The 25,263-nt window shown below is 46.5% G+C and overlaps 1 protein-coding gene across 15 annotated transcripts in view; it reads right to left on the bottom strand.

Moving 5' to 3' along the window:
- Positions 1–25,263, bottom strand: part of SEC31A (SEC31 homolog A, COPII coat complex component) — a 998,112-nt gene that overhangs the window by 171,744 nt on the left and 801,105 nt on the right. For 9 of the 15 annotated variants that reach the window (XM_069626124.1, XM_069626126.1, XM_069626125.1 and 6 more), the window contains 4 exons: positions 23,552–23,725; positions 22,832–22,993; positions 5,471–5,563; positions 3,574–3,706 (listed from right to left, as the gene is read on the bottom strand). In XM_069626124.1, coding sequence (XP_069482225.1) covers positions 3,574–3,706; positions 5,471–5,563; positions 22,832–22,993; positions 23,552–23,725 — 562 coding nt within the window. The remainder of the gene's footprint in view (positions 1–3,573; positions 3,707–5,470; positions 5,564–22,831; positions 22,994–23,551; positions 23,726–25,263) is intronic. The other 6 variants (XM_069626136.1, XM_069626132.1, XM_069626133.1 and 3 more) reach the window with 1 other exon arrangement.

Genomic DNA, 25,263 nt, shown 5'->3' with positions numbered 1-25,263 from the left:
AACCTTTTTCCATACTCGCTCATTCTTTTACTCTAATCATGGGAACCCTTTTTACTTCTTTGGGGTATTTCTTCATGGAGTCTTGCTTACCTCCAATTTTAAAAGGCATCAACAATTTACTAAAGCAGCACCCAGCAATTTCTGTGCAGTGTTGCTTGAGGCTCCTAGAGCTTCCCTGCGATTGTTTTTACTTTACAAACTCTTAAAGGTACCAAGGCAGAGGGATACTTTGCATCCTACCTGTGTTTTATTTTGCGAGATCAGCACACCCCACCTTATGTGGAGTGCCGAGGGGATCCAATGTATCCATTTTCTCAACCCTCCAGTAACTTCTTGGTTACTGTGGCAGGTCTATCCGTTTAGGGTGGTGGCAGTGTACCCTTTACATAACTTTTTTTGAACTTTCATCCCAGGCTGTCTACGCAGTTGCGGTGGGGACATAAGGGACACCATTTTCCCAAAATGATGGCTGTATTTTTAAGCCCTAAACAAGATGGCCTGTCCTTTATGTCTTCGTCTACCCTGCTAGGTGGGGGGAGGATCCTCTTGCCCCTTTGTCTTCTCAGGGCTTCCCTTGGAAAGCCAGTAAGGACCCTTTGAGTGACTGACAGGACAGGAAGTGGGCAAGGTCGACTTAAACGCCCCTATCCTTTTCCCTGCAGTGTGCCTGAGAGAAACCAGTTCAGACTGGGAGACTGGCTGTCCCCACTGGACAGCCATCCCCAAGTTTGAATTGTACATGGGATACGATTGGTGGACTCAGCCAGGTTTCCTGCACAAATCCAGAGGTCCTGGCGGTGAAACCCAGTGGAACAGAAGAATCCAAAAAAGAACGGAGGATGACACCAGCAACTGCCAGTGCCTGCTGAGTAACCGATGTGGCCCCGACCTTAACTTCTAAGCGACATGGAAGATCTAAAAGCAACAACTTCATCCCTTGGACCGGTGGGCCTAACTAGTCCCAAGACTAACTGCATTTTGTGCCATCCCTTGAAAAGCTGGGACTGTCACGGCCTGCAATTTGCCAATACCCTGGGACCTTGGTTGCATCCGAGTATCGACTCCTGGAGCGCGGTTTCAACTTTAACTTTTTGGACATCCTAAGTTTACAGTGACCTGATGCAGATCACAAATGTCCCCTCACCCAAGAAGAGGAGAGAGAAGAGTCACCTGCTGTGACCACCGCCCTTCAAACGAGCCTGAAAAAGGTGCCAACAAGCCAGAACTGAGAAGATCTTTTGCTGGGTGTCCGTCTGCACAAGAGCTGTTGTCGGATCCCCTGAAGTCCCTTTCTGCTGTTGCCAAGACAGAGAAATCAGTGACTGGGTCTGCTGTCGCCTCACCACTGGAACCGTCCTGCAGCAACTGTTTCTTCACCTAAAGGCACTGTCCTATCCCTGGTACAACTTACCTGTGGGCAGCTTGCTTGATCCTGTGATCCTGGGGGCTGCAGATGGCTTCATGTCGCACCCCTCCAGGTCACCCATAGAGATATTGGGGTTGACAACCCATTGTACTCTAACCCTGCCTTAGGACACTGGTCCTTAGGGAACACCTACAATGGAACCCCCTGCCACCGATCCCCTTGTCTTTGGAAAACTACATTTACCTACCTGCAATACTAGAACAGAATCCTGCTGGACTCTGCACTACTGAACCATTTACTCTGCTTTCTCACCGTTCCTGCACCAGCCCTGGCCACTGGTGGCCCAGTTGACCCAGCTGAACACAGACTCATACTATATGGTTGGACTCTTAAAAACAGGCTGGGATAATGTGATTAAAAGTTATTCAAAGTTTGGAACTGTTTGCATATCATTTTCAGATGGTTTTACTAAGTGATTTGTTACTGCCAATGCCATTCTAAAGTTGCTACAACTGTGGTTTATTATCCAAAGAATATTACACAGTGATCTTGTTCTACTGTTTTAAAGTACTTACTTGACTTGTGAATTATCACCTCTGCCATAGTGTATATAAAAAATGCCTATTGTTATATGCCTTTTAAGTGTGTTAGTGTTTGCTTGGACTAAGTGTATGCTCCGAGTTCTTTGTACTTCATACCAGTTCTCCTCCCTCCTTAGACTAAGCCTGGCTGCTTGCTATTCTACCAAACCCTTGTGTGGTTCAGAACAGGTTTGTTTAGACAGTACTCTTGTTTGCAGTTATCGTAAGGAAGTATTGAAATAGACCAATGTACTTTCAGAACGTTTACATTTAGGGCTAGGATTGATACATTTAAATACAAATGCACAAATACATACACAAATGCGTATATTTTTGAATTGTGGTGGCATGGGTTAAACCATTTTATTGAATATAAATTTGCGAACTTTTCCTTGTTTGTGCGCCTATGCAAATCAGATGTTGGCTAGCTTATAAGTAAGCTATGGAGCGTTAATGCTTTTCAGGCTGCTATTATCCTCCAGAAATGCTAACAGATGAAATATAAGATGAAAACCAACTGTATTCTGAATCAACTGGTAAACATGCTAATGTTAAAGGACATTTGTACCGCGCACTATCACCACCGGAGAGGTCCCCTGGCGCTCTGGCAGCTCTGAAAGAGGAAGGGAGGATGAGTTAGTGGGAGGAAGCTGGAAAGGTGCAAGAGAGCAGTGATGTGCTGTTGGCGGCCTCAGCCCGGTGGCTCCGTTGGCTGGGCCTGGGGTGTTTGCAGCCGGTAGTCGTCGTGTACTGTTGTGCGAGTCTATGCGTGTTTTTGTTTTGGTGTTCAATGTAGTGAAGATTGTGCAGTTTGTTGTGCTGTAGGTTTCTGGTTGTATTTGCTTTGGAGTTTGAGAGGTGTATACAGAGGGAGAAATTGTTGCATACCAACATTTAGAATATGAAAAATAAATGTCATAGCTTGCATGCCATAATATTCCATGAATGTGTCCCTATGTTTTTTAAATAAATCAAAATGTCTCATCAGTTTACGTACAATAAATACATGTCTAATATTTTGGGGGTATAGAAAAGAAATAGGCACTTACTTGAGTGGCCTGCCACAACCTTATACTGGGTCGCAGTACTTATAGGATACATTGTTTTTGCTTTCACCTTTGAAGGATCGTAAACATGACATTGGACAAGAATTCAACATGGACACTTGAGTATAGTGTCACAAGAATATTACACCAAAAGCAATAACAAATATTTCAAATGGTAAAACGCCACTGCTGACAAACAAATTTGCCAACACATCCCCCTTTAACAGCAACACTGTAGAGGCTACTCTTCCTCCCCCATCCATTCCACCAAATCTGCACCTGCAAAAACTGGGGTCTTCAACCTTTGGGTCGCTAGATGCTCCCATCGGCTATACCCAGCACAGATGAAACATATAGACAGGCGCGAGTGGCAGACCCCAGTACTAGCTAGAAAAATGAAAACCCAACTTTAAACTATATAAATAGGATTCTTTGAAAAAGAACCAAAATTACGATAAGGTTACTGGTCTCCAGAAGGAACGGCAATTGCGCGACCAGCTGAGCAGAAACGTTTCACTGAACCAATCATTCTGTGAAAAGAGATGGCTGAAAAAAGGCGAGCATTACATTCATTACTTACTCTGCGAGTACGGCTGATGAGAGCCCACTGGAGGGTACATGCCATATGCTGATAGAGGGGATGCAGGCGGTTGTCCCAGCGAGGGATTAGCATTGCCCGTCATAACAAAGCCTGGAGGTGGAGGATTGTCTCGCTGAAGAACAAAACACAGAAAAGGACTAGTCACTTTGTGCACACACTTCAGACGAAAGAAATCAGAACCAGGCTATTCACAGTTTGGTCATATTTCTACATTCCTTCAAAGAAAGAGAATAAACGAAGACATCAGATTTACATTGAAACCAAAGTCATGTTTGAGTGTGGAAGATTACGTACTGATTACATGGCTACATGGCATCCGCTAGGCACCCTCATTGGATGCATCTACATGTGAACTGTAAAGGATATAAAGCTGCCAATGCCCAAGCAATTTTACTAAAGTACTGCTGCCGAAACCAGTGGATGATCCATAGTCTAATTCGAGTTTGTGAATGTTTGCTGATCAACATGTCATGCAACCAATTATCCGTTACAATAAGTAGAGAGCAAGTGGCAGGCTCACGCTATCCCCGTTCCTGACTTATTTAGGATTTGTGACCTTCAACCGTTCTAAAAAATAAGAGGCACGCGATGTGGCAAAAGCATTGTAGGTGCTGCTGAAGTTGGAAGACTAGATCCATTAGCCAAACAAAACAAACAAAATGTGCAGCCTCAATGCCACCTCATTGCAGGTAAGTCTTTAAATTTGTTAAAAAGGTAAGTGTCTCGGGGGGATAGATCAGGGGCAACGTGTTCGCCTTGGAAGCAAGACACAGAGCACTACAGGCTCCATCGCCAAGTCCGCGCTTAGAAACCTCTGCGTATTAAGCGCGTTATAAATAACATATATCAAGAATGTATGTTACCAGCCCAAGCAGGATATTTACCAAGCTCACCTGATTCATCACCCATTGATGCAATAAAAAACGGACCAATAGTAAACAAAACATCTGTGTCAAAACAGAAGTGGAAGGAATAAAAAGGGGACACTGCAAACGGGGAAAAAGCACAGCAAGGAGCCTTTATGTTTGTAATAGGCTAGTGAAAAAGAATAACCAGACAACACTTTCATATGATTGAGGCAAGCAAGACACTATACAAAAGGATTGCATAATGAACCGTGTGCAATCACACAAGACCTCCAAAAGTATGGATCAGCTTTGCAAGCATTGAAACTAAAATCTGAAGTATTTGGGACCCGTATGTCATCCGCGCCATGCGCCACCTACAATATATCTGCGGCCAAACTAAAGGCATGCTTGCCACTGTATGTCAAAAGGTGCAGTGGTAGACTCCTGACCTCTAGCAGTGATGTGAGCCGGGTAAGAAAGGTGACCACGTAGTCTAGTAGCTCCGGATAGCTCTGCTCCAAGGCTTGGTTCCTGCAGAACCAGCAGTTTTCCAAAGAGCGCAGTCCTTGCCGGGACACATTTGAGCCCAGTTGTGGATGCAATTACACCACCACCTGGCTAGGGTGTTGAAACAATGTTTCGATTTCCTTAAGGCATAAGTGAACCGCAATGAGGGCCAGGTTGAGTTGAAGGACAAGCTCTACAGACCATCTGCACATTAAGTATTCATGTTTTGTCTATTTTCTAGGGTTTTAAGTTTATGATAACCACAATACCTCTCACAGCAGACATGAAACCCGTCATTCTGAATTCGAAGATGGTGTTGATTAAGGCTCTTTACCTCCCTATACCAGGCACTTATGCATAAAATGTGCTCACTCCCACAGACGTTATGCCAATGAAATCTTGAGAGAATGACCCAAAGGTAAGACTTCCCTCAATAGACTGCATGCCAGCAAGATGTGTCACATTTGAAAAAAAGTAGGTAAAGAAGGTCTCTCTGCAAAGAGGAAGAATGAATATTATACCTGTGAGTCTGAGGGAGAGGCAGCAGGTGGAGAGCTGGGAAGGGCAGTGGGAGTTTGGTTACTCCAGGCAGTGACAGTAGGGGCAATTCTAACCTGAATCGAACAAAGAAAGACCAATCATGGAAAAAAGCAAAACCATAAATACTGATGCAACATTACCAGGCACATAATAGGTTGCAGGAACCCTCTGGGATACTGTGACAGCATTCTTTCACATGAAAGGGAGACATTTTGTACATCAATTTCAACATGTGCACTTGGTCTACACCTTGCATGTGAGTTGCTTAAAAGGACAATAAAATGGGCAATCACAAAATATTGATATTCAAGCTTAGAACGAGTGTGGAACCAGACAATGAGAACATATTGCCAATGCCATCCTTTTCAAATTGCGGACTATGATAGGGTTCTAGAGAATGTCCCATAATATTAACTCTCTCTGGGAAGTACAAATCTTCCATCTAACGCTCAAGGAAATATTAAAGGGGCATTAGTCAGTGTAGTGTGTCCGACGCGCCATGCTATTACAGGAGAAAAGCTTGCCAAAATAAAGTTTCCACAATCCTGCAATAAAGTACAAGTTAGCAAAGCGCTTTAACGCAAGAAATTACCAATAAGGTTATATCACCAACATAAAACCATATTAACATTTGCTTTTGTGATATATTTTGGTAAAGCGGCCCGAGCATCTTTCCAAATGAAGTTCTAATGCAACAGTATCATACAAAGGTGGGTTGAAATGTTTTGAGGATTGATGACCATCTGCTCCCTATACTTTTTAGATTAAGAATGCAACCGTGTCACAAATCTTCACGAAAACCGATTATGTACTTTTAACTGCTGAAAAGCTAGAGCTATTGAGATCAAATGTCAACATGGAGAATATCGAATGTCATTCTCCACTTCTATCTTGTACCAAAATAGATCCAAAAAGGCATTTTTGACAAGACTTCAATGCAGCTATTAACTAATGGGGAACAGAAATGTCTGACTTCAGAGAAAGAGTAAGCAAAGCAAATGGATTCAAGTGGAAAGATAAAGCTTTGACGGGGATTCCAAAAGAGAAATTACCTTACCGTAATGTTCTATGGATTCTTCTCCTGCAGTATCCTCATCATGATAGATGCTCATCTCCAGCTCTGCTGCTTGGAAACTTTTCGCCAGGGGGCGTAGTGGACCTCAACTTTCGGCTGTCGATCCATCTTGACAGGTTCCTGATCGTCTGCTCCGGATGTGACATCAGGCATTGCATTTATAGCACGTCACTACGCCCCAAACATCAGTTCCTGTAACTTTTCCCCTTGCAATTGAATGTTGCATAATAAAAACTACAGGAGAAAGCTAACCAGCCATTACAACATTAAGGGTACACCCCAATAGGGTGACCCCACAACAATGTGTAAAGAAAAAAGATTTCTTTCCCCCCACTTTTTTTATTATTTTTTTTACAGAAAACTGATCCCAGAGCCATACCACATGTCACCTTGCTTCAAAAGAAGCGACCAACCACCTAACTTTGAGAGAGGGTGAACGTGCGGGTTCGATGAAGAATCTGCAGGAGAAGAATCCATAGAAAGAACATTACAGTAAGGTAATTTCTCCTTCAATGGATTGCTATTCTCCCGCAGATTCCACATCTTGATAGACTACCCAAGCAGTTAAGCTAATGTAGGAGGGCAGAACGGTTTAAATCAGCAGATTCTGCAGAACTGCTCTACCAAACCTAACGTCAGCTCCCTGTGCAACATCCAAGGGATAGTGCCCGGTGAAGGTATGTAAAGATGACCAAGTGGCCGCTCAGCAAATATCTCTGACGGGGACACCTCTCTGGGGGGCCGTGGAAGGCGGAGACCCCTTTGGTCGAGTGGGCCCAATACCTGCTGAAATGGTAACACTCGGCTATGCACAGGATAATCCAATGCGACAGGTTGTTTAGTGATGGGCAAGCCTTTCCTAGACAAGGAATGAGCCACAAACAACTTGTCTGATTTCCTAAACTCAGCCGTACGGGTGACAAACTGAACACCCTCTTGGCATCAAGGTAGTGGAAAAGTTCCTCCTCCTCTGAAGGATGTGGAGGAGGGTAGAAGATAGGCAAGTCAATGGCCTGGGACAGATTAAATTCTCAAACTACCTTAGGCAGGAATCTTGACCTTAAGAGAGACTTTCTCCCGAAAGACATTCAGGAATGGGGTTTTGCAGCGCAAGGCTTGCAGTTCACTCACCCTCCTGGCAGATGTGATTGCGACCAAAAATGTTCTTTAAGGGACAACAGTCGCAAACAGGAATGCATAGGCTTAAATGGAGCCACCATCAAAAAGGTCAAAACCAGATTAAGATCCCAATCTGGGAAAACAAAGGTTGTTGGCGGAAACTTGTTGAGAAGGCCTTTCAGGAACTGAGCTATGACCGGAATGGTGAAAAATGAACCTTGGTCTGGGGATCTCTTAAACACAGACAGGGCCGTCAAATACCCTTGCACTGTGGCAACCTGAAGGCCTGAAGAGGCCAATGATAGAAGGAACTCCATCACTGTGATGGTAGGGCAAGCAATAGGGTCAGTCTTGCGTTCCCTGCACCATGCCCCAAATCTTCTCCACCTGCACGCATGCACAGAGATCTAGTAGAAGGTCTGCGTGCAGCCAGCAGTACCTCAAGCTTCTCCTCTGAGAGGTCTCAGTCATCCCTCATCCTCTCAAGAGCAATGCATGTAGGTTGAGGGGGGTCGGGTGAAATACCCGGCCTTCCGACTGGGTGAGGAGATCCAGACGCAGAGGCAACTGGTGAGGCGGACAGATGGTCAGCTCTAGTACATCAGAGTACCACGTTCTCCTCGTCCAGTCCGGGGTGATCAGGATCATGGATGCTCGAAACCTCCTCAACCTCCTGAGAACCCAATGAATGACGGGAATCAGAGGAAGGTGTAATCGAGAGGGAAGGTCCAATCCACCAGAAATGCGCCCCCTAGTGCACTGTTCGTGGGGAATTCCCTCGAGCAAAACTGTTTGCACTTCCTGTTGGACTCCGTGTCGAACAGATCCACTGCCGGCGTACCCCAGAGAGTGAAGACCTCCTCCAGGTCTTCCGGGCGCACTTCGCACTCATGTGAGACCGTGCTCTGCCTGCTCAGAGCATCCGCCAATGTGTTCTCTGTCCCTGCCAGATGAACTGCAGAGACCAAGATCTGGTTCTCTCTCGCCTAGAACCACAGCTGAATTGCCTGTGTGCAGAGCGGGCGAGAGTGCACGCCACCCTGCTTGTTGAGGTAATGCAAGGCCACCGTGTTGTCTGTCAGTACGAGGCAATGCTTCCCTCAGAGATGGTGCAAAGGCACTCAGTGCTAACCCGATGGCCCACACTCCAGCCTGTTGATATGATGGAGACCAAAGGCCGCTCACCTGCAATTCCTCGCAGTGGACGCCCCAAACCTTCACAGACGCATCCATGACCACCTAGGCCTGGGTGGCCAGAAGGGTTCCCCCGCCAGTAGATTGCTGCGCAAGGTCTACCAGCAGAGTTCGCGGACTACTTGGCCGGACACCGACAGGTGATCCGAGAGCACTCCCAGGTATTGAGACTACTGGTCCCTCTGGAGCCATTGAGGGATCCCATAGGGCACTAGAAAAATACAGGAGGCCATGAGACCCAGGAGGCGGAGGAAGGAAGCCGCTGGAAGAGTGGCATGGTTCTCAAACAACCGTACCATCTGGTCGATGTTGCTGACTCTCCTCGGCGGCGTGGGGGCGAGGAGGCTTTCCCCCAACTGGGTGTCTAGGACCGCTCCGATGAACTGGAGCCGCTGGACTGGCGTCAGATGGGACTTCAAGTTGAGGGAGAAGCCCAGCCTGTGCAGTAGTAGGCAGGTGTCTTCCAGATGAGACCTGACTTGCCCTACTGACTTCCCTCAGATGAGCCAATAGTCCAGGTATGGAAATGCATGGACTCCGGATTGCCCGAGGTGGCCGTGACCACTGCCATGAGCTTGGTGAAGACCCTCGGTGCGGAGGTCAACCCAAAGGGAAGCACTCTGAACTGATGGTGCTTGTCGCCAATGAGGAAATAAGCGTCCTGTAGGTCTATTGACACCATCCAGTCCTAGAGTTCGAGAGCGTGGAGAATTTATCTCAACGTCACCATCCTGAATTTGTCCTTCCTCAGGAACTTGTTCAAGGCCCTGAGGTCCAGGATGGGACGGAGACTTCCTCCCTTCTTGTGCACCAGGAAGTAACGGGAATACTAACCCGACCCTCTCTGATCGGGAGGCACCTCTTCCACGGCACCCTTCGATAACGGGGCTCTCAGTTCTTCCCAGAGCTCCGGTTTGCGGTTGGATTGGGAGACGGTGCAAGTCTCTCTGGAAAACTCTTTAGAAAAGGCAGACAATAACCCCACCAAATCAACTCCAGAGCCCAGGCGTCAGAAGTTATTTCCTGCCACTGGTGCTAATGCCCTGCCAACCGTCCACCAACCGGTACATCGTGGGAGGGGAAATCAAAGTGGCTTAGAGGGCGCAGGTGAGCCTGCCACTGCTGGTTGGCCTCTAGAGGCCCCTCTGCCCATTCCTGGATGCAAGAAGCACCTCTGCTCTTGCCTGGCTTGTGGGAGCTGCGCCTTCCTGCCATAGGGCACATAACGTCTAAAGCCCCTGCCCTTGGATGCGGAGCTGAAAGCAGGCTTGGCTGGCTGCACGGCTAGGCCTAAAGATTTAGCAGCCAATTTCGATTCCTTGAATTTCTCCAAGGACTCGTCTGCTTTTTGTCCGAAAAGAAGATCACCTTCCAAAGGCATATCCCGCAATCTGTTTTGGACATTCAGGGAGAAACCAGAAGTCTCAAGGTGAGCTTGGCGTCTCAATTGCTGAACCCATCGCTCTGCCAACACAGTCTGCCACAACGGTTTGGCTACCTCCTTCCCATCCTCCACCAGCTGTAAGAAACCGTCCCGCATGGCACCCTCAGGGACGTACTCAGCAGCGGGTTTACTGCTTTGCATAAACCAAATGAATATTTGGCGAAACCCCTCCACGTTAGTGGCCTTGAGAGCCATGCTACCAGAAGTGAACACCTTTCTGGCCAGGCTGTCACATTATTTCCCTTCTCTGTCTGTAGGCACATTAGAGGTGGATGTCAAGAGTCTAGTGGAGACAGTGGCAGCCTGAATCATCAATCCCTCTGGCGAAGGGTGTGTAGCGAGGAAAGGATCTCCTCTTGCCGGCCTATACTTCCCTGTGAAAATGGCAATCACAGGGGGAATAGTACAAGGGTACTGCCATAAGGAGGCCAAGGGATCTGTAATGGCAGGGTTGAAAGGCATATTGGTCTCGACTGTTGGAGACTCATCCAAAATGTCGGTAAGATAACCATGAAGAGGGACAGAGGATGTCTTCAACCCCAGGGTGTCTACTAGCTTGTGAACCAGCTCCTTGAACTTCACACACCAGTGTGGGTATAGGGCTGTTTCTGCTGTAACTCCAAGTCTGGAGAAGTATCCAGACCAATGGCATCATGCAAACTCTGAGCCAAGGCCAATGAATCTGCTTTGTTGTCAAAATAGTCGGCACCTGTGATAACAGGGTCATCGTGCTCCTTGACTGCGAAAATGGAGTGCATGGGGTCGAAGAAACCAGATCTCCACAGTGGCACAAAGAAACCATTGTGAACGGTCGGCGCCGAAGGCTTAAGGATAGACTTCGAAGCCAAAGCTAATCGATGCAGAGGGTACTTTCGGTGCCGAGGGACGCTCGGACAACCAAGAGACGTCGGGAGCCTCAGCGCTACGGCCTTCTGGCGACTTATGCCTAACACACCCAAAGACACTTTTGATGCCGACGAAGTGGCCGGCTTGGGGTTGGGAGCACCAACTGCCGCTTTAGCCGGCAAAGCCTGCTTGTCGGGGGCCTGAGCCGCACCTACAGCCGCTTGGTCTTATACATTTCCAACATGGATGTCTTACAACGCTCCCACTCCGCCCGAGTGGTCGGCCCTGCTGAGGGCTTACCTTGATCCCACGATGAGCTGGACTTGCATCAGTGGCGGTGGTGCGAAGACGAGGAAGGGCTCCTGGAATGGGACCGCTTCTTTGTCTTCTTACAATGTCGGTCCTTCCCCTTGGGTAGGGGTGGATTACGCAGTCTCGGCCTCCGGGGACCGGACGAGCGACCGCGCCAGAGACAGGTTGACCCAAAGCCAGTATCTCAGATTTCTCACGCAGGGACTTCGGCTGCATCATTGCGCATGATGTGCAGGCCTTCGTGTCATGACTGGCACCCAGGCACCACAGACAGACATCATGGGGGTCGGTCAAAGACATTTGGCCTCGCAATCTCATCATTGCTTGAAGCCGAAACCCTGTGAGAGGACATTGCATCAAGGTTTTGAAGAAAAAACGTTCAAAGTACGGTAAAAATGTCACGTAAACTCGAGTCGTGTTCCCTAAGCAGCGAGCAAGCATGCAGAAAAAAGGAACTGATGTGTGGGGCGTAATGTCTTGCTATAAATACGACGAATGACATCACATCCAGAGCAGACGATCGGGAGCCTGTTAAGAAGGTTCGATGGCCGAGAGTCGAGGTCCACTACGCCCCCTGGCAAAATGTTTGAGCTGGAGAGGAGCATTTATCATGATGAGGAATCTACGGGAGAATAGCAATCCATTGAAACAAAAGCTGCAATGCAGAGTCAATGGAGAACAGACGGAAAACAGCAAAAAGTAAAACAATGCATACGTTGATAACCTATGCTGGCATTCAATCTTGTACTTAAGCAGAGCAAGTAGCGAGGAAGAAAGTAAAGAAAGAAATTGCGATAAGCATTAGAGGCAATTGGCTGAAGAAAGCGGGACAGCTATTCTAATCTCATAAGGGCACTATATCAGATGTCAAAGTTCTTTTAAAGGGACCCAATTAATGGTAATGCACCTTACTGGAGGGATCACAAAAGACCTAACCTAAAAAAAAAGTTATTATATATGTGATCATTACTAACACAGCAATCATCTACAGGTGGCTTGTATTGACTTAGAAGCACATGCTTTGCATAGGCCATCATCTAGTGGTTGATCTGGAGTGTTACATTATTCTTCTCGAATTTGAGCAGGTGAGTCAGCAGAGGCATTCCTGTCATACTATCCTTACCCATACGTGTGCAAGTACCAGTATAGATGTGGCCGGGGGTCTCTAGTAGTCACCCCAATTATCAGCAGAAAAAACTTGGGCCCATCAAAGACTCCCCAGCACAAGAAGGGAAGACTCAGCCTTGGGGCAAGTTCCTGTCATATTAGCAAACAAAATGACAGGGATCACACAAGAAAAACAAGTATCCTCCAGAGTGCTCAGCTTCTAAGAATGTGTCACCCGGTGTGACATCACAAATCCAGGTTCCATCCCGGAAACCTATCATTTGCATTGGTCAGTTTGGGTGAGCTATATGTAGGAGCTATAGGGGTTAGTTCTACCATTGGATAGCCGCATCTGGCGGCTCCCCCTGGGACCACCTCCACTGGTGTTAATCTACAATGTTGCAGGGCCGCAGAGAGACCATTGGCCCGTGCAACAAATGATATCCCCACGAGAAAGGAAACTCTGGATTGGGCAGAATGTGCCCTCCCAGCCCTGGGACCCTGCACTATTACCAGACTGCGTGTACCTTTTGAAGGCGATGAGAATGAACATGTAAGTGCAATTCGTTCTCTAATGTTGTCATCTCTGATCACCCAAGTCTGGGAGAGTGCATTTAGTAGGCAGTTTGTGTGCAACACTTGTAACTTTTCCCCTCTGGTTCGATGTGAACAGTCCTCTTCGTCTACATCGGTTGAATGGGCATTGTCCTGGTCGGCTGTTTCACGTGTGTTGAGACCACCAAATAAAGTGGTCTTGCTTGTGTGGATTTTAGCCTATTTTTCTGCAAGTGGCATATTGTCTTGGAAACAGGAACTTTCAAGTCTCCCCTTGTCCTTGGCTGGGTGCCTTGTTTCTGCTCGCCTCTGGCTGCGACAATCATGTCAGCCCTCCCATGTTCCCGAAGCCTGTCTCTCCTTTGTTCGCTTCATAGGCGTATTGCTTCCATATTGTTCCCTATAGGTTCTCCAAGTTAGTGGCCATCAAGCATGTGCAAGCTAAATATATGAATACTTTGCATCTTGTAGTTTCAGCTTTGTCGAAAGATATGAATATATAGACATATGTATGTGTGTCCATCCTCTACTTCCATGGGTCATAAGCATGTGCCTCATGCAATAAACTAGTGCATGTTCATTTAACTTTATAAATGGATGAATATGTACATTTCTATATCATCCAAATCATCGATTGGGCAATATGATCCATGTGGTCGGACTTCCCAAACGTTCCTCGCACATCTTGTGGACTACCTTGTTGAAGAGTGGTGTTGGTAGAAAAGCGTAAGCAAATTCCCCTGCCCACATCATTCACAGAGATTTCCCCTTGGACTTTGGTTGGGGAAACCTGGATGCAAAGTCTGGTCATTGTGTGTTTGGCTGTGTTGCAAACAGATCTAGATTTGGTTGCTCCCATTGGGCGAAGACATTGTGTAAAATATTTGTCTGAATTCGCAGATTTCTGCTTAAAGTGTCTGCTAGTGAATTGTGTTCCCCTGGAACGTGTTGCGCCTGAGAGACCATTTCTAAATCTTTTGGGCGAACCTGGACAGACTTGGAGAGTGTACTCCGCCCTGATTGTTGAGACAGAACATGGCAGTTGTACTGTCTGCGAGGACTAGAACTCTTTGTCTTGCTAAGTGATGTTGAAAAGCTTGCAGGGCTTTGAGGACTGCTAGCAACTTTAGTAGATTGGTGTGATTTTTTGCTGTTGATTGTGTCCACAGGCCATGAGCAGTGTGATGCAGGTAATGTGCTCCCCACCCTGAATGAGGGGTCCATTGTGAGAGTTGCCTGCACTGGTGGATTGCGAAAGGGATTCCCTTTTAACATTTTCTTTGGACCACCAGAGTAGGGCCTGTGCTAAGGGCTACGACACCACCACTAGATTATCCCTATTAGCACTTGTTCTGAGACCATTGTTCCGCTACCCACTTTTGCACAGGACGCATGCCTATATGCGGGTGTGGGACCAGATATATGCAAGAAGCCATCATTCCGAGCAGGCATATTGCTTTGTGCACAGTTAGTTATCTGAAAACCAGCCACATAATGAGGTACTTGGAACAGCATGTTGTGGATGAAAACCCTCTTGGGTTTTCATTAGTGCTATTAGGAATGGTTTTATTTGACTGGGGACAAGACTTGACTTATTCTTGTTGATTGAGAACCCCAACTGATTGTTGCTCAAGTGTTCTTTTGAAACATTTGTGGTGTTTATTCTGTTATGAGCCAGTCATCTAGATAAGGGTACACTGGGATGGATTACCTTCGCAGGTGTTCTGCTACCACTGCTAAAACTGTGGTGAACACCCTTGGTGCTGATGAAATGTCAAAAGGAAGCACTTTGAAGCGATAGTGGGTGTTTCCTAGTTGGAAGTGCAGGTTTTTCGATGCGCTGGAAGCATTGAAATGAGTATGAATCTTTCATGTCCAATGTTGCCATATAATCCCCCTGTTTTAAGAGGGGAATTAATTCTTGGGAGTGTTGTCATTCCAAACTTTTGCGGTTTCACATGTTTTGGCTGGACACAGGTCTAACACAGGGCGTATAGTTAAATAATTTTAGAGACGAAACAAACATCATGGTCTTTGAAAAACACAAGAGCAAAGGGAAGAGAATCACATGGACGATTGCCAATCAGCCATTAGAACTTGTGGATGACTTTAAATACTTGGGAGTAACCCTGAACAAAAACAGTAAAGAAGGCCTGGTGCAAGAATGCCCAATGGCAAAGAAACTCCTCCTAACTACCCAGTCCAGAGTCATCAACAACAAATATGGTTGCTTCACACTATGCCCTCTACTGACTTTTTACAAATCAAAAGTTACTCCGAGCATCACCTAAGGGACGGAAGCGATGCCGTACCTGCCAAGCAAACTGTGGCCGAAGCAGGGAGGGCTATATTGGAAGAAGGTCCTCAACCTACCATCATCCCTGCCGATCTCCTTGATTAGGAGGGAGCTTTCACTTCAATCTAAGCTCAATCGTGGCCAGAAATGAACGAATGCTGTACAGGAAAACCTTGTTACCTTCACCACCTCTTATTTTAAAGGCCATCAGCAAAGAAATACTCGCAGAGAACTGCAAAATGTTGGGAAACTGGGCCTCTAAGAACAGACTACTTTTGACCATGATAGGCAGCTCTGACAGAGCAACCCAGAAAGGTAAAAAAACAGATTCTTGAAAACGATTGGATTCAACCGCTAGAAGAAGTGAGCCTTGTCAAGTCGGCTCATGACTTGCCATCCAACATCACGAAAGTGAATGTGACCCGCACATATTTGGTAAAATGCCCAGATAGGAAACTACGTGAAAACTACATGAGAATCCGACTGAATATTCTTCATACAAACGAGATCTTGGCAAGACGGAACCTAACCGACTCCACATATTGTCGGTTTTGCTCTCAAAGGGTCATGAAAGAAACCCTAAAACACCTAAGTTGTCGGGGGCAGAGCACCGCACGCTCACACCATCTGGGCCACCTATTTAAAAACCTACAGTGTTATGAAGAAGAAGAATGGTGGCGTAGGCTTATGAGTGGGGAGAAAACTACTTGGGTCATAGCCGTAGTGGGCCTATTTCAAGACATTGGTCTATTCAACATTCCAACAACAGAAATGCCCAATGATTCATTAGACAAAATAAACACCTAATCACAGGAGTCAAAAGCTACTCAATGTACCAGGAATACTAAAGACAAAGGACCTGGAGAATGCATGGACTATACATGGATCTGTTATCAAATGAAACTCGCACAGGAAAAATCTTCGTAAAAAATTGTTTCAATTTGAAACAAGTAAATAAAAAAAATATATATTTTTTATGGTACTGGGAGTACACTTAATAAAAACCCTGGTTTAACTTGTAAACTGGAATTATCTCTTTTGTGCCTTTTTGAAGGAGAGACTTGATTCTACCTGCAGGATTTTTTGATGTTGTGGAGACATTTTTCTCTGTCTTGGTGGATGATGTTGGGGTTTTTCTAGAAACTCGATTGAGTAACCCATTTGCCACTGTCGATGATATCCGATGGGATTTCCCTCCCATTCGTGGGTGAATTGAGAAATGCAGCCTCCTACTGAGGAGACATTGGAGTGAACTTGGACATAAAAGTCATTACTTAGAGGCGGAGGCATCTCTAGCAGTGGCCGCTCGACCCCATCCCAAGTGCTTCTGTAGCCCCTTTGATAATTGGACTGATAAAGGGTAGATTGGCACTGAGGGTTAAACTAAGAAGAGGACTGACTCCGATTGTATTCTGGCTGCGATGAGCATGGGAATCCTTCCTCGTGAAAGGAACAGTGTGTGTTAAATACCCCTTGTTGTATATAGGGTTTAATATCTGACCTAAGTGTTTTAAGAGTCTCATGCTCTTTTGCAATTTTATCCCCCTCCATTCTTCCTTCCGGTCCAATCCACTCTGCCGGCCACACGCTGGACGCCATCATCCATTCCGACCTTCCCCTCTCTCCTCTTGTCACACCCTCTCTCTCGGTCTGACCACTCTTCTCTCCTCCCACCTGGGTCCCTATGAACCTGTGACAACTCCTCCAAAAACCCTGCCAACCTCGTACACGAACATCCGTCCAATGAAACGAGAGGCAGTTGCTGCCTTCACCGCCACCTTCATTCTTCATTGCCACCCAACTCGGACACAACCTCTGAATTGCTCTCAGCAACCTGTATCTATCCATTACCAACACCCTTGACATCCTTGCACCAGTCATGTGGATCCGCCTAAAACCTGCCTCCAAGCGTAACACCTGGTACGACTCTGAACTTGCAGACCAAATACGTAAGTGCAGGGCTGCAGACCGGAAGTGGCAAACTTCAGGTTCTTCCTCTGACAAACTGACCTGCCGTCTGCTCCAACGGAATTACATACTCTATCCAAACCAAAAAAAGGGCCCACATTCAGGCACAAGTAACTGGCGCGTCCAACAATACTGCTAAACTCTCCAAAATCTGTAGGGAATTAGCCAACCCGTCTGAAGTATCTGCTGCCCCTACTCCTTCCCAGGCCCTTTGCAATGAACTCGCCACTCACATCACATCCAAAACCCAGGACATACTGAGCAGCCTTGTCGCACACTCTGCCAACCCATCCCTCCCCCTTGCCTCCCCAGACCACTCTCCCTCCTCCTTCCTCCTTCACCTCTGTCTCTCCAGAAGAAGTCACCAGAGTTGTCAACTCCATGAAGGTCTCTTCCAAACAGGTTGCCCCTTGCTCATCCAGAACCATCAAGGTCAACATTTCCTCTCTTGCCCCGGATCTCGCTGATCTTTGTAACCACTCCTTTGCTACGGTTTCTTTTCCATCCTCCCTCAAGCACTCCCCTTTGCGTCCCCTCCTTAAAAATACCTCAGCAGACCCTTCCTGCTCAGGCAACTACTGCGCCATCTCCATCACCCCTTTCCTGGAGAAACTGCTTGAGAAGCTGGCCCTCCACCAACTTAACTCCCACACTGAACTTGTTGGCAGTCTTCACGACCATCAGTCCAGATTCCGAGCAGCTAGAGGCACCGAAACAGCACTTATGAGCACCCGTGAAGAACCCCTCAGATCCTTTGATTACAACTCCCCTGCTGTCCTCATCCTCTTTGATCTCTCTTCTGCATTGGACACAGTCAACCACTCAATCCTCATAAAAAGGCTCCATGACACCCTTGGTATCTCAGAGCGGGCACTGACCTTCCTTACCTCCTTACTCATGGATTGCTCTCTCAAAGCCATACTGGGCACCTTCTCCTCCACTACTTCCTCCTCCACCTGTGGTGCCCCACAGGGCTCCATTATTTTGCCTGGGCTCAACATCTACCTTGCACTGCTGGCACGCCTCATTTCTTCCTTCTCCCCCAACTTCCAGTGTTATGCTGACGACACACAACTCTTCTTCAAACTTCCTACATATGCCCTTGCACCCTCCATCCCACACTGCCTCGCAGCTATCCAGGCCTGGTGTATTTCTAATGAGCTTTGCCTAAACACCAGCAAAACAGAGATCCTCCCTATCGGGACCCCGGCACCAGACTTCTTCCATGGCCTCTCCCCCGGCTCCCTCTACGGAAGCCAGAAACCTCGGAGTCATCTTCAACTCCTCTCTCTCTCCTTCCTCCCTCCCTCATACTCGGGACATTGCTAAGAAGTCCCTCTTTCAGGTTTTCCTTCTGAAAGGAATTCTTCCTTTCCTCACCTTCAGAGACTCCATGTTAACCGGGCTCTGGTTCTCTCTAGGCCTCTTCCTTAATCTACCTTTGTCCACGCTGCGAACCCTCCAGCTAATCCAGAACAGGGCAGCAAGACTTATCCTTGGCTTCAAGCCAAGGGACCGCATCTCTCCTGCCCTACAAAGTCTCCACTGGCTCCCGATCGCATCTCAGATTAAATTCAGATCCCTCTGCATCATTCACAAGGTTGTCTGGGGCCGGGGACCACTATCTGCAACTCGTTCTTACCAAATACTGCCCCTCTAGACACCTGCGTTCCTCTGGCACCAACTCCCTGTGTGTGAAGCAGTTTGTGAAACAGAGCAGGTGGTCAATAACTTTCCTCAGGGGGCTCCCTTCTTTGGAGCAATTTCCCCTCCCTCTTCCCCTTGAGCAGGACCTCCTTAAGTTCCGAAAAAGACTCAAGACCTTCCTCTTTACCTCTTCCTTCACTCTGTCTCTCCCCTGCTAATCGCACAATAGCTTGACTGGTGTACAGGGCCCCTATGCATCCAAGGGGCCTGACCGCCCACATCTATCATCCCAGTTGCTGTCTATCCCCTGCACCTGCCTCGGCTCACCCTCCATCACTCGAGGTTGCACTTACCTTTCATCATAGCACTTCTAGTGCTCTCCATGAGCACCACATCACCTATCCCATATCCTTCCCTTCTGCACTTGCACATTCTGAACACTCACAAGGCATGTCTTCCCCTTCCCATTGTCTCTTCTCTGTTGTATTTAGTTATTTAATATTGTTGTAATTACTTTGTCTTTCATTCCCTGTCCCCTCCCGGTTGCCCTATAGGCGATATGAAACAGTGTGTGCTTCCTGTATAAGCAACTAACAAGTGAACAATGAATAAATTGCCACCTGCTTTGCCGAAGAGAACATTGGGCTCAATTGGCATATTTAGTAAGGTAGCCTGTGTTTCTAGTTAAAATCCTGATTGGCGTTGCCAAGAGTGTCGCTTTAAAAGTGTTCCATACGCAATGATGCAGACAGCATTATCTGCTGCGTCCAAACAGTTTTAAAGAAATTAGTTGGCACCTTTTTACCTTCAGATGCTGATTTTTCAATCTGGGATTTTAAAGGCTCAGTAACTGTATCAAGTTATTGGATGAAGGTGTCCTATAGGTTTTTAGCTTTCTTTCTCAGAATTAGAACGGTCTTACTGCTTTCCTGTGATATCGTGTGGGCATGTTTATCCGATTTAGTCGACGTACGGCTAGGCGTTGTGTGCTTGGCGCAATGCAAATGTGTGCCTTTGTCGCCGAGTGCAGTCTCCATCACAGGACCGCCAGCCTGCTTAAGGGAGGCAGGGACTGGCCCAATGTTTTGTATGCCGGTCCTCGAATGTTTTCGGTTTAAATTGTTTATAAGATTTAAAGTGTTTCTGAGAGTGATCTATGTGGAGGCAATGATTGCACATACAGTGTGTGTCCTTCCATGGGTATTTGCAATTGCAGGACGGCAAAATGTAAAGGGTGTTTTTGCCATATTTGGGGGAAAAGGCAGCACAATGACAAATGTAAAGGAGAGAGAAAGGAAACATTCTATATGTGAGGGTACATGACAATCCCACTCTCCCTACTGTAACAGGCCACGGCCTGGCGTAGGCTGAAATCAGTCGTCTAGAATAGAGGAGCTGCCGAATAAAGCTTTGGATCTGAAGTCATACGTCGAAAGCTGCTGAAGGAAGGTCAATGAAATTAAAAACAAGTGCAGATGCGAATGACTAATATAAGATTATAACTTTTTGTAATAAGAAACAGACTATGATGGTGGAAAAAAACTGACTTTGACGAGAAGGACCATGGTACAGTACACGTCACACAAGGGATACGATATATGATGTGGCATTTATAACAAGCCTTTACACAACTGTTTCTAGGCGCGACAAGACAGGGCGGGGGGGGGGGGACAAGGGAGGGAAAAAATAAATATCTTACTAGGCCTTGTGTCATTCAGATTGCGCAAGTGCGAGGAAGAGGGAAGGGGAGAAGTGCCATGCCAGGGGCGAGGGGAAGGGGGAGTGCAGTTAACTGACAAGTGCAGCCAGGGGGTGGCTCATAAGTGCAGAGAGAAGGGACTGTAGGGTTGCAGATACAGAGCCTTAAATTCAGGGGAGCCCAGAGGCAGTGCAAGTATTACAAACATGCCCACTCAACTTCCCTTTTTGCGAATTTCAAAAACAAATTATGACACTTTTTTAAAAAATCTGGGTCTGACAACCGAAATTTTAATCAATAATTCACGCAGCAGAGGCAGGACAATACAGGGACAGAGTACATGATGCGTTTCGCGCTCGCAGAGCGCTTGTTCACATGAAGGGAATACAACAAAAATGGGCTTTGAAATACAACAAAAGTCCTTTCTCCATGTTGGCAATATATGTTGGTAAATAGAGAGCGTGCAAAGCAGGCAGACATCTTGGAATGAAGATTAATGTACACAAAACATGGAAAATGTCAATACATGTACAAATGCAATGCAGGTAAAATGTAAAAACAAAATTAGAAAGACACATTGCCCATGATGTTCAGTGCAATACAATTCACAAAAGGGGTGGTGGCTGGCCATATGCATAAGAATGTAATAGGTGGGCAGACCACATAATGTGCAAGTGCTAGCAGTAATAGAGTATCTATAAGGAGCGAGTGCACAACTTAAATTAGATCAATGCAAAATTCCAAAAGTAAACTGCAGAGATGAACTCGGGCTAAAAAAATAAACAAAAAATTCAATAGCTTTTAGATGTTATTGAGCGGCTGCATTCAAATAAAATGCAAGTGCCTACCAATGTTGTGAAGTAGTTCTGTGAAAACGTAACATGGAGTGCTAATGCAAGGAATAACTGGATGAGAAGCACCACACTCGTTAAAATGCAAGTGCATGTGCAAAAGTGATGCAACGTTCATGTAGTCATAGGAATAAAGTGCAAGTGCAAGCAGCAATGACCAGTGAGAGTTTGTTGTCACAACCCTGTGGATCTACTAAAGGTTGGTGTCTCTAAACCACAGACCAATTATGGTTTAGAAGAGGATCAGGGCCATTTGATCGCATGTGCGGTTTTGCTTGTATTTTTCCCCAACCCTCCTAGTACCCCGGAAATCAATGTATAACACACCCTATCCCCCTAAAACACCGCGAAAAATTTGGCAAAACTGCGGTTTCATTTAATTGTGATGAAACAGCCGCAATTAGATCGGCCGGTACCTTAGATAAACCAAAAACACCTACCAAAGAAGACACTTCTCGTTGAATACATAGTACAAAGAAGATACCACCTAAATTCTTGCAGACAAGAGGTCAGAGCTCCCATGGCTGCTCACCAATGAGCAGGACTGGTCCGTCAAGCCATTGCATTACAAAAAAAAAGAGAATGAGGAGACACAAAATCACGGCATGCAGAGGAAACAAGAACAAGTGTGGGAAGAGAAACGCATATGCCCGGCTTTCATGCTCCAATCAATGAAAAGTATCATCTGGTTGTCAACATGTTATACTAAATTATCAATGACAACTATGACTCATCATGAAGTTGTAAGTGACCCTCCACAGAACCCACATACTGCAACAGATCTTGGTGCAATGACTCTCTGGACCACCACGTGCATTTGCATTATCTGCAAGCATCCACTGTGCTCTATTGCACAGGGAGCACCCAGTGCCCGAGGTCATCATACTTTCTTAGAGCCCCTATGTGGTTTGATTTTACAGATTGCTTCTAATGTTTGCATAAAGCAGCGTCATGAGTGAGGGCAATTATGGCAGTGAGAAATTCTCTCAAAACCAATTTTGACATTCGAGCCTTTTCTCTGGTAAGCCTTTCCATGTGTCTGCTTTGCGCAAGCCCAAGAATATTGCATGTTGATAAATAGTATCTCTTAAAATACTCGTGTATAAACTCCTGACAGTTTGCAAGCTGCCTTTCACATCACTCGCACAGAGTAACTTTTTGGTTAGCCATCTAAACCTCCCGTCACAACGCCGCTTTTCAACTGTGTCAAGAAGGTAGAAACCTCTTACCTGATTTACAGGTGAATAGTTTGGCTGTACCATCCCTTGTCCCATTTGCATCCTTTGGGGAACAGTCCTTGGGCTTTCTTTGGGCATTGCTGCTGGTGCTGGATTCATAGACAATTCTCCTTGGGCACGACGAAGTCGGTCACGTAACTGCATGACTGTAACCTACCAAACAATTCATAACCACACTGCTTATTATACACAGTGATTAGATGCCAAATAATGAACATTTCAAAAGAAGCACTTCTCATTCTCATTGGCCATAACGAATATTTATGTGGGGGTGAGGGTAAGGACCATTAACATTCTGATAGGTTTTATTTACAAAAGAGGAACCAAGCAGGTTAAAGGAGTGCTGTTGGGACCCCGAAGATGTACAGAAATTGACAACATACTTGCAAGTGAGCTCTATGTCAAGAACTGATCAAATCAACTGCAGTGCCAGACAGAATTATGCACCTTTAACATTGAAAAAAACATGCAATTAAACGATTTGACTTTTGCATACCACAAGCTTTGAAAATATGCACTTGATACATGTATTCTAATTCACCGAGAACACTCATTGGATCAGCCCCAGCTCCATTTTCACACTGGATTCACATAATATATTAGCACAACAAAAAGACAAAGCAGTTGACAGTCTTTGCTTCTAGTCATCTGTTGCGCTTCCTTCTTTTTCTGGTGATTACAGCATGTGTGTCAATTTCAAATCTAGATTACCTGGTTGGTGCTGGCAGGAAGGAAAGCCAACGCGGCAGCAAGACTGCCTTGTGCGGCCAACAAACTGGCGTACTGACTCATCTTCTCAGCTAGTAGAACCCCCACTGCATTTGTGTCCACAGCCTGTGTGATCTGCACAGCTTTACGGAGAATGACCACTTTCTCAATCAGGTCCTGACAGAGATAAAGAGAAAGGGGAAAAAATGATTTGGTAAAATATGTGCAACTCAATTTCTCACCATTCAAAAGCAAGAGCCTCTCCTGCTGTGACAACCACCAGAAATAATATCAATGTACACATACTGGTTTCAAACAGAATTTGAAATAAACTAAGCATAGTCAAATCAATGCAATCAGTTATTTTTCCTGCCAATGCATTTAAAAAAATCATCAACATGGTTCCCAGCTTTAACCCAGCGCACTCACTACTATATGATACTTTATCCATACACAATGTGTTTCAAAGCGCTTCTAGGTAAGGGAGGGAACAAAGGAAAATACAACAATGACATTCTTACAAGGCCAAGAACAACAAGAATGAGAAAATAACTATCATACTCGGCCTGGCGACATTTCAGATAGTGCAAGAGCTTAGACACAGGTAGGAGAGAAATGGGAGACAGACAGGCGACTACCGTGCTAGGCCTGACGACATTTCTGGTAGAGCCAGAGTTTTACAAGAGGAGAGGGAGAGGGGAGGAGAAAGGAGGGAGGGGAACAAGACAAGTAACTATTACGACATTTCAGATAGTGCTTGGAGGGGGGGTAGGAGAATAAGTATGGGGGGGTAGGAGACAAACATTTGCTGCCATCATACTAGGTCCAGGGACAATTCAGATAGAGAAAGTGCAAAGAAAAAAATAGGGAGAAGGGAGAAGAGAACAGAGAATAAAACAGTGTAAAAGAGCAGAGAAACAAATGGGAGAACGAATGCAGTGGCAGAGGTCAACACAATGTTGCAGGGAACAGAAAATGTAGGCAAGGATTCAATAAGACGAGGGGCACAGCATGATTCAGGGCCACCCTGAGTACGAGATGCAGGGGAGGCACAGCATGAGAGCTGAGAAGGTGAAGCACCAAAGCCAATGCGTCCATAAGTCAAATCGAAGCATTGGAAACAGGTTGGTGATGGTGAAATCCATAGTGAATCAAGACAACTCCTGCAGTGAATAGGTGTGGGGGGGTGGAAGAAGGGATAAGGGGGGGACGCGGGAAAGAAGAGCTGGACAGCAGGGGGGAGGACATAAGGAGGGCCAAAAAAAAGGGGGTACAAGGGCATCACAGGGGAACAGGGAGGGGGGCACAACGAACATCACAGGGGACCAGGGAGGGTGTGGGGGGTACAATGAGCATCACAGGGGACCAGGGACGGGGGGGGATACGAGCGTCAAGGGGGACCAGGGAGGGGGTGGGGGACAACATCACGGGGAACCAGGGAGGGGGGTGGCGGGACACAACAACATGGGGGGCCAGGGAGGGGGTGTGGGACACAATTAACAACATGGGGGACCAGGAAAGGGGTTGGGGGGGCACTGACATGGGGGACCAGGGAGGGGTAGGGGGACACGACATCACAGGGGACTGGGGAGGGGGTGGAGGGATAACATCACGGGGGACCGGGGTGGGGGCACAGAGCTGTGTTTGTCTGGAACACAGTTACCTTTGTTAATGCATGGATATGATATCAGTAAAAAGTAGTGTTCCAAAGCAGG

The sequence above is a fragment of the Ambystoma mexicanum genome, chromosome 6p, assembly GCF_040938575.1.
Source record: "Ambystoma mexicanum isolate Mex_15411 chromosome 6p, UKY_AmexF1_1, whole genome shotgun sequence".
In the NCBI taxonomy this organism is placed as follows: domain Eukaryota; kingdom Metazoa; phylum Chordata; class Amphibia; order Caudata; family Ambystomatidae; genus Ambystoma; species Ambystoma mexicanum.
The sequence above is the reverse complement of the archived record's forward strand: the minus strand, read 5'-3'. Positions and strand labels throughout refer to the sequence as shown.